At 47.4% G+C, this 10,225-nt stretch overlaps 1 protein-coding gene across 1 annotated transcript; it reads right to left on the reverse strand.

The window, feature by feature from the left end:
- Positions 1–285: 285 nt before the first annotated feature.
- LOC135907327 (dnaJ protein homolog 1-like) lies at positions 286–9,685 on the reverse strand. Its single transcript, XM_065439007.2, has 2 exons — positions 8,398–9,685; positions 286–1,218 (listed from the first exon to the last, which is right to left on the reverse strand). The coding sequence occupies exons 1-2, from the start codon at positions 8,770–8,772 to the stop codon at positions 715–717; spliced, it is 879 nt and encodes a 292-aa protein (XP_065295079.1). The 5' UTR covers positions 8,773–9,685; the 3' UTR covers positions 286–714.
- Between the last annotated feature and the right edge of the window lie 540 nt (positions 9,686–10,225).

The following is a 10,225-nucleotide window of genomic DNA, read 5'->3' on the forward strand; positions in this document are numbered from 1 at the left end:
AAGGACACCCTAAGGGTGTGAGTTACAGACACATTTACACTTTTTTTTCAATTTTTAGGTAGTAAATTATTTTACAGTGTGATCTTGGTCGGAACTCTAGGCATCGTATTTGCGCTTTTCAATAGTGGCGGTGGGCGGATCGCCTACTTCCCTCTCTTTACGAGAGAGGGGGGGATCGATTGCTCCCTGCCCTCCTCCTTGGTAGATGCGCTTATGGACCTCTGCAATGCTTACTCATTAGAATTGGAGTGCAGTGCTGACACAGAGAAAGAGCTCATAAACGTAGTAAGCAAGATTTTAATAAGCTATGCAGCGCAATTACAATGGCTTAATCTGGGAAAATACAATTTAGTTCCAACATGAACAGTTTTTTTTTCTGGAGATTCCCTTTTTTGGAATGCCACAGTAATTTGTTACTACACCACCACCATGGGGTGAAATCGAAGAGCTATAAAAGAACATTATCGTCAATAGTCATTAAAGCACACCTGGATAATTTTCGTGCAGTAAACAAACATATGCAAGATAAAGATAGTACAAGTGATCGTGTGAGTTAAACGGCAGGCACTGTTATTGCACACTATAAAGCACCTTGCAGTGTCGTCCACGCGCAGTTGTTTCCCGGGACCGCTGTTCTTCCACGGGAACAGGCCTTGCACCCTAGGAGACCACTGTTTGCCTTTTAATGGCAGCGAACGCGTGCCGCTGAGACCGTTACTTTGCTGAATCAGGGTAAATGATCTCGAAGTTGACCAGAAGATCCCCACGTTTCGTCGGGTCCTTCGGATGTGGCAGCCCTTCGTTGCGGATGGGCTTGATGGCCGAAGGATAGATGGGCCCCTTCAAGCTCAGCGGTACCACGCCGCCGGTGAGGGTGGGAACGCTTATTTCCACCCCGCGCAGGGAATCCGTGAGGGTGATTTTGGCTACGTAGTGCACGTCCACCCCGTTCCGCTTGAACAGCCTGTGTGGCTTGTCGCGTGCGACGAACACGATGTCGGCTGGGACGCGCCCGGGCAGCCGGTCTCCTTCGCGTTCGAAGCGGATTTTCGTCCCCGCCTTCCAGCCAGGCTTCACGTTGATGGTCAGGATCTTCTGCTCGCGATACTGCGAGCTGCCGTCCGGGGCAGTCACGGTCCGGGTGACTTTCATGTTCTTGACGCATCCTCGCAGAACCTCCTCCAAGGTCAAAGCAAGGTCGTGGCGGATGTCGCGGTCCTGCGGGCAGAAATCACGTGAAAAGCTTACTCCTCGGCGAGCGTCCGTCGAGATTTTGAATAGTGAGATCTTGTCATGAGATCAGGGGTGGGGGGAAGGGATAGTAATCTCTTCTAACTGGTCTCGCAGTATTGTGACTTTGCCGAATTCATGTTCTTAAATCTCAATTGGGCGCTCGAGTGACCGAAAACCTAATTTTGACGTCATGCGTAAGCATATGGGACAAAAACATGCCCGCTCAGAAAACAACGGTCTGCACGCCGAGTTTCCAGCGACTGAGAAGGTTCCAAGAAACTCGGGTGGCTGCGTTTATAAAAGTAGCAAAAATTGTACTCTCATTATGTCTGCAAGAGTAACTGTTTTACGGGCACCTATAATATGCGAAAGCATAGGCCTATCAGTCAAGATATTGTACATTGCCGGAATATGTGAATATAAAATATTTTTTAGTGCAGTGCCCAAGATTAAAAGACGGCGCCGAACAAAACAACACACGAAGAAGGGGAACACGAGACAGCACGTAGGCGCACTAACAACGTGTTCCCCTTCTTCGTGTGTTGTTTTGTTCGGCGCCGTCTTTTAATCATGCTCAACCAACTAGCCCACCAGCACATGCTCAGTGCCCAAGGTTATCTTAAGGAAACTGAAATGTTTTTTTTTTTTGGGGGGGGGGGGGAGAATGGGGTCAACAAATATTTGTCGGTATAGGTTAATGATGATGCCATCCAGTTGCAAACCAAGATTCAGGGGATACCCAGAGAAATATCATGCTCCTGCATACGGGAACCATCGGTACATGGTTAGCTTGCTACGGGAATAAGAATAATGTGCCTAAATTTTTGCCCTATGACTTTGTACAACCTACGCGGTTATGATGTTCACCTAATAATGCCGCCCTTAAGGTGAAATTAAGGAAATATTTTGTCTCATTTAAGCTACTAATTGTTTTTTTTCATTCCTGTTGTTCTCAAAGCCTAACAAATAAAAAAAATAAAAAAGACCTCGAGAAGAACGAATGTAGAGGTGCAGTCTATGTTAAGCCAATTTTTCATGAAACGGGTAAATCTTGAAAACTGATGATTTTCGGCCTCGGCTTTGCAGTATAGCGATGGGATGCCGGCTCGACAACACGGCAAGACACAGGGACCTTGATCACACGATAGAAGAGACTTCCGCAAGAGCGGATAATATTGTCGGTGGGATCGCTCCGGTTCAGCAGCATTACACAGACGCTTTGAATCATTACTGAGCCCGATCAGGATTGAAATTTTCGACAGCGATTGGCTCCCCCGTCCCCCCACCAATTTCGTGAATAAGTGAATCGCGACCGAGAAATTCATGCCGATCGGGCTCGATCGCGATCGAAGGTGCGATGCACGACAGCCGTGTTAATTTCGTTTTCTGCGGCATCAGCTTGTTTTATTCCGTGCGAAAGGAAAGCTTAGTTCTAATAATACAGTTATGGGATTGAAGACCTGGATTTGGTCTAGTCAGAAAATTTCGTTGTTGCAGTTTAGTGCGAAAGCATTATATGCCCCATTAAGCGAAAATCCGTCGGAGTGATCGAAAGATGGTAAGAACACGTCAGAAAATGCCAGGAGTGGTGTCACATTTCTTAGGGAGGTTTCTGTAAACAAGGTAAGTTAACAGATTTGAAACTAAAATTAGGTAAGTTTTGATCCGGATGGGAATCGCAGTCGGGCCTTCGAGGTGCGAGACGAGCAAGTTTCAGCGACGCCACGGCGACAGTATGGTTCTTGCGTGGCCTAGTGCGTGCGTCTTCGCGCACGTGATGGTGTAACCCATAGGAAAGAAGTGGCGCCAAGTCCTGAGTGTATAAAAGAAGTATACGAAAAACTGACCGCAATTTAAGTATCCTCGCGTGATTTGAATGCGAAATCATTATGACTTTTCTAAATAATACGTTAAGTACATAATACGTGACGTCATACAATCCTTCAGAACTTTATCTTAATCCGCCTTAATCCACCTTGTTATAATTTGTACCATCGTTAATATCCTTCATTACAACGTAATTCAGCTTAATCCGCCTTTCTCTAATTTGCACCAGCCTTGATCCACCTTAATCTAGCATGCCCCAATATGTACCAACACTATTTCACCTTAATCAACATTGTTCCCGGTAAATGACTTGAATCCAGCTTAACCCGCTTTAATTCACCCTCCACTTTACTTCCCCTTACTCATTTTACTCCACCGCAAGCCGCCTTACTCCCAACTTCTATATTATTTTTATCCAATAATACTGACGACATACAAGACACTGATGAAGTCCCTGTTGGGATTACTTTTGGTGCCACTGGTTGCCTACAGCACCACCTTTTCTGCCTTATGGGACGTATAATGCTGTCGCATTAACTAAAAGCATCAATTTCCAATTGAACGCCGCTTAGCGGGCTGTCCTTCGAGTTATGAACTCCTTGTAGGTAAGTGTGCGTGTTGAGACGCTTGGCACATTTTGAATAAAGGCAAATATTAAGTCAAGCCTTAACGATAAATCAGTGTTGGAAAATCTCTAAGGCTTCAATATTATCGTGAACAGAATACTAAAAATTGACAAATTGAGATAAAAACAGGACTTGATTAGAGACTTCCCCGAGTCATTCAAGCGCTTGGCCGATGACGAAAGTACTCAGTTAAATTTCGTCCCTAGTACTTAACCTCTCGTTGCAAAAAACATCCTTGCATTGTATTATAAGACAAAATAAAACGCTACTTGTCCAGTTCTGTATCGTTCTTAGAAAAAAAAATTCGTTGAAATTACCCTTGACAACGACGCAGGCGGTCGAAAAGTTTCGATTTGGCTGCGACTCAGCGCCGCCCACGCGTTCGTGTTTCAGTAGTTTCGTTATCGCGTAGTGCTGCGCTCGATTTGCTGGCTCGCGGTAGTCGCACCAACTGCAAGTGGCAGAGAGTTCAACTTCCATGTGATGTCGCGGGATGCCCGAAAAGTCGGTCTACGCCACTTGACCAAAAACCAGCTGCGCAGCGGCGAATCCGCCGTTCCGTGGCTCTATCTTGGCTCGGTACCGCCGTCTGTCGGGCGCCGTTTTGTTCACCGACGGTAGCAAAGGGCAACGTTCTTAGACATACTTCAGTTTCGCAGCTCCGCTCGGGAGATGGCCGAAGTGGTGGTCACGCGAACTAGCGGCGCTGCGATCGCGTCTTTCGTCACTTTTTGTTTCGTTTCTGATAAAAGTTGCGTCATTTCTGGTAGTTTCTGTTTTATATTTTGAGAAGTAGTTATTTTAAAGTTCTTAATTTTGAACCTCTTTGTGAAATATTGTGATATTTGAGCTATGTATTGTAAGTGCGTTTCTGGTAAGGAACTTGAAACTTGACTTCTGCTTTCACTTCTGGTTTCATATTTGTTGCGCTGCACCGTCAGTCGCTATCCTTCTCCGTTTTGTAGGTGTTGTGTGATGTGTCGCGATTTGCTCTCTTGAAAAGCTTCTTGAAGAAGCGTTTCCGCATCTCATGACAGCAAGAAGTTCCCTATGCCGTGCTGTTTTGCCCCCGGCTGCACGAGCGGCCTTAGACACGATGCCGCTGGTCACCATTTTTTCGCACAGCCGCAAGACGCTGGATAGTTTAAAAGTTGGGAGCGCATGCTACACCGAAAAGACAAACGCCTCACAAACAAATCAAAAGTGTGTGAACGCCACTTTGAGGACGACGACATTTTGAAATACTACAAGCATGTTGTGGGTAACAAAGAAATAATGATTCCTCGCGGGAAATGGATGCTTGCTCCCGGCGCACTTCCTCGGCTCTTTCCTGGGCTGCCTGAGCACATCTCAAAGCCAAAAAATGTGAAGCGAAAGCGACGTCCACCAAAAGAACGAGCGCAAGTGCCGGCAACTACATCGGGCGAAGCTTGAGTGACAGCGCTTCAACTTCAAACCTGCTATATTGGGCTTGGAAGAAGAAACTTCAGAAATATGCGCTACACACTTTGCGCTCAACGATCTCACGTACGTGACACTGCCTTCTGCGCTCTGGAAGTTCGAAATTGTTGAGGACGACGCAACACAGAAGTGATGTGGAGTATTTTATATGAGGCAACTGGTAGCCGGGCATCTGCGAGTAATGAAAACTGTTGTGCTTGAAGAGGATGGTACTTAAACGGCTACAGCAAAATTCACAAGAGGCTATTTCGAGCTGCGACTAGCATTGCAAGTGTGGAAAGAATCCTGAGAGAAGCAGAGAGCTTGAACATGTGTGCGGGTGTGAAAGCAGCCCAGCGTGACACGGCGACATCAGATAATATGCATCACAAGCAGTGCAATGTACTTACAAAGCAACTAGTCTGCGCGCGTTGTCTTCGTCTACAGAGGAAACTTCGACTGAGCATTAAGGCTCCGAGCGCAACGCTCAAGCGATATCAGAAACTACGCAATGTGAAGAAGGGGCTGCTTAGGGCGGCTGCTGCGCATCAAAAGCAAAAGAAGGAAATTTTGGCTCTGAAGAAAAGGCTTTCTGAAATGCCCGATAACAGAATCGAGGAAGCGTTGGCCGAACTTCCGCCTTTGCAGCGACTTGCATTTATGACATCGTTTAAACAGTTGAAAGCAAAGTCTCCGTGTGGCGCGCGGTACAATGCGGACTGGCTTCTGAATTGTTTAATGCTGAGGATAGCGAGCCCTCGAGCATATAAGCTTCTGTCTGACATGAAGATGCTGCCCTTGCCCTCCCTGAGCCGTCTCACACAAATACTGAAAGGAATACCATGCTTCAATCCTCTCTGTAGGGAAGCTATTGGAAAACAGCTGGGCAACAGAGCAGATGGGAAGAAATTCGGCACACTGATTTTGGATGAAATTAAGTTACGCCAGGCGTACGATTTCAACAAGTCAACCTTCAAACTTGATGGTTTTGTGGACTACGGTGGTATTTCAAATGAAGGAACTGACCAACTTGCAGATCATGCGCTCGTGCTGATGTTCGTACCACTTCTGGAGAGCTGGGTGCAACCGATTGCCACCTTTGCCACGAAATGTGCTGCGCCTGGCAAGATTTTAGCAGAGCTGGTGTTGCAAGCAGTAATGCAATTGCATAAACATGGTGCTATGGTGATTGCCGTAGTCAGTGACGGGGCTGGGAACAGTCGCTCGATGTGGCAGCAGATGGGAATCAGCGGCAGCGTAACGTCACCTTCTCACAAGATTACACATCCATGCCTGCCTGAGAGCGCGTACCTTTATTTCCTGTGTGATGTGCCACATGCACTGAAGTGTGTACGCAACCATTTACTCAAGCACAAATATGGACAGGTGAGCTAGCGTAGTTTATTTCATATATAACCTGTGCTGATTGGCGTCGATAACTCGCTGACAGAGCAGGTGCAAGCAGCCAGAAAAAGGGCAAAATTGCTTTGAGCAAAAGTAGCTCAAAATTACTTTTTTGTGCACAAAGTAAATAAAAAGTGTCACTGTGTTTGTTGTTTGTTTTGTTCGTCAAAAAGAAAATGAATTAAGCTTTGACATAAATATGTTCATAGTATTTAACTTCGTCCTTGTCACTGCTCACAGATCACTTCCAACTCATTTGCCCGTCCCATAATATCCGCGGACAACTATAAAAAATACATGTGTCAATTAAATTTATTAGGCGAAGCGTTGACGGGGGTGGATCAATTCACCACAGCGTTGTCTCAAGCGACTGCTGGGCGTGATGCGTTAATGTCCCTATGTCTGCACAGGCACTCGCCGTCTTTAATGAATACACATCTTAAGAATAAGCAGCAAAAAACAAAGCCCCCGCTGAAGGGAGCACCGTGGCGCTTTTATAGGGAAAAAGTTGGTTGAAAAGCGGAATCGCAGTGCACGACCTCTCATTTGCGGTGTAGTTGCAGCTTCTAAAGACTAGCCAGACATGTCATTCAAAGGTCCTTGGCATAAAATATTGTTAGGGCAGCCAAAACACAGTCGTCAAAGAGCAAACGGCACAGGCCAGTTGGGGAAAACGACCCACCGCAGAGATGACATGGCAGGAGTAGACGATGCGCGCTGCGTGAGAGATGTGTCACTGCAGCGCCGATAGTGCACAGACACCGTGAAGTCTCCGTTACTTACGCGCGGCAGGTTTGTCACAAAACTCAGACTGCGTATCTAAACTACATTTACCGACGGATAAGCGCCTACAGGCCTGTCGGTGAAAACGACGCGTCGCAGCAGGAGCAGACGACGCGCGGCGCATGACGAAAGACGCGACTGCAGCGCCGGTGGTTTCAGTGACACCCGTTTCGGCCACGTCGGCCAATGGGCTCGCATAGGGAGCTGCGAAACTGAAGTATGTCTAAGAACGTTGAGCAAAGGGTATATGCAACGTCACCACTCCCTCGGTTGGGTGGCGCGAGATTTGCATTTCGAAATTTCGAAAACGGTATTCGGACCCTTAAGATGCAATTTCGTCATAAACTAAGTCTTTTTTTTAACGAAAGAAGCGTTAAGAGGTTTCTGGAATGGTATTTAAACAGTCCATGCCGAATTAGTGTGAAAATGAAGGCGAACGCTTGCGCGGACAAGGAACGGACGGAAAAAAAAGCATTTCACCCCGTCGACTATAATGCTTTCGCATTGCAACAAGTAGGCAGTCGGAAGTGTGTCTGCCGCAATGTTTGTTTTTTTTCATTATACGTCCTTCCGTTGAGAACAAAGCCGATCACCGGCACATGTGTAGTGCTCCCACAAATGGCTACAAGTGTATCAGCCAATTCATTATGTGAATGATGTCATTTGTGTGAGCTGTTTGGGAAGACGACCGCAGAAGCAAGTGGCTGACAGCTAAGTCCAGTACAGGGTTGTTCGCAAATGAAACTTCGCTTTGAAACATGCCTGTAAAGCATCTCCTACTCACTTCTATTCTGAGTGTCACACAAAAACGTCTAGACAAATTTAGCTGGAGCTACATATAATAGTAAGTACCGAGATGTAATTATGGAGGGGAAATTACATATAGTTCTTTGGAAACGCAAGACGCCCCACTTCGCTAAAGAAATTTCATGTCACAGGGACGCCATGTACCCCTGAATCACAAATAATAATTCAGGAAGTAACTAGTCCAATCCTATTTCAAACTATTTCAAACCACTTCAACGTCGGCTGCACGAGAGTTTTTCCCTAGGAATCTGGGTTGCAATCCGTAAGTGCTGCTTACCTTGGGCGCCGTGTCGAAGTGGAAGGTGCGGAAGAGGTCTTCGCCGAACGAGAACGACTCCTTGAAGCCGGGCTTGGGTCGGCCGCACGAGTTGCTGGCGTAGGGCTCGGCTCTCTGCACGTTGGATCCTCGGTGAGCAGCAGCACTTCTGGCCTTCCTGCAGTCTTCAACTCTTCTGTCGTACTCTTCGCGCGTCTTCTTGTCGCGGAGCACCGTGTACGCCTCGGTGACCTCCTTGAACCTATCGGCCGCACCTGGAGCTCGGTTCTTGTCCGGGTGGTACCGCAGCGCCAGTCTGCGGTAGACCTTCTTGATCTCGTCCTCGGTGGCGTTCTTGCTGACCCCCAGCAGCTTGTAGTAGTCCTTATCTGCCATCGCCGAGCGCACGTCAATCACCTAGCTGTAGACCCTCTGATTTAGTAACGGTCACTCCTGCGGGTCACACGTGTCACTTCTTCGTCATCGTTTCAATCCGACAACACGTGGTACTGACTGCGGCGATTGTGCATATTCTTTTTCTTCTTCTTTCCCTACACTTTGACCCAAAGATGTATACCTCGTTCACAAGCTTCCTTGTATTTCAAATTACTGTCTGCAGACGTTAATGTCGGATATCGGTCTTGCTGGTTAATCACTTTTAATATTTAACAGTGCAACAAGGAACGAGGAACGCTTCCTTGGCACTGGCAGAATTCATTGTACAGAGCGTATGGGGTGCGTCTACTTGGCGTTGTCGTTGTTGCAGCCTAACACACTGCGTGCCTCTGGCGTCCTTCGAACCATCTATGCGTGCTCCGCGCATGCGCCGTTGTTACAAGGACAACATGATGTCGCCAATGACACAAAGGAGTTCGGAGCGTCGTTAAAATTACTTGCACGTTAGAGGAATCCTAAACGAAAAGCGTGGTCGAAAACCCTCTGAAAGAGCCCGCGACTTGCGGCACGGTTGCCCAAATACAGACGCCGGCAGCGTTCCGACCGCGTCTCAATCGTAGGTGAGCTGATTGCGGCATTGACTCATTTTTCTTAATCCCACATGTAGGTTATGCCCCGACAGACACCTTGGCTCATGGTCACCGAGCGTATAAGGTGGAAATTCCTGTTTACCCAACGCGTTCTCATCGAGGAATCCCTCAGTTACTCCATTATTCTTGAGGTTTTAAACGCTACAGGCTCCCTGTCCATCCGCAGAGCTGGCTTCAGAGAAGACGGCATATACATGCATGGCCTCTGGATGAAAAAAATTGTGTGCCCTGCCACGTCAGGCGGGCAGCACTGGGAGCGAATGTCTCAGCAGTAGTTGCGTTCACGGCCGCTTAGCTGGGTCGAACATCGCTACTGTCGGGGTCAGGACGCGTTGGTATCCACGGGCGACGGCGTTCGAAGCGCGTTCCTGACGCGTTTTCTGTGCCGATCCCAGACGCAAGTCTCTGAGCAGGAGCGCCGCAGCGGATGACAGCGTTTTCGATGCATGCAGCAGGCCGCACCTTTTCTTTTTTATCTAGCGGCCGTGATACTCGGTGTATTCTTCATTAGACCATAAAGAACATTTAACAATCGCCTGGGGCAGGCAGCATAATTTTATCCATTGAGCTGGATTACTGAAGCAGGTGCGGGCGCTACTGGCACGAGAAATGAAAATGAATAATCGACTAACTACAAAAATTCACGAATTCACTTTTTTCATTGTTTACCTCACGTCACATATTGTAATTTCCGAATCGTAGGCGTCGAGTGCGCAAGGTGTATCGACTCAGCCGAAACTATTGGATGGCATGAGTTTCGAGATACTACTTCCCGAAGTAGAGGACGAAACGCAATGTTGACG

The sequence above is a fragment of the Dermacentor albipictus genome, chromosome 10 (genome assembly GCF_038994185.2).
Source record: "Dermacentor albipictus isolate Rhodes 1998 colony chromosome 10, USDA_Dalb.pri_finalv2, whole genome shotgun sequence".
NCBI lineage: Eukaryota > Metazoa > Arthropoda > Arachnida > Ixodida > Ixodidae > Dermacentor > Dermacentor albipictus.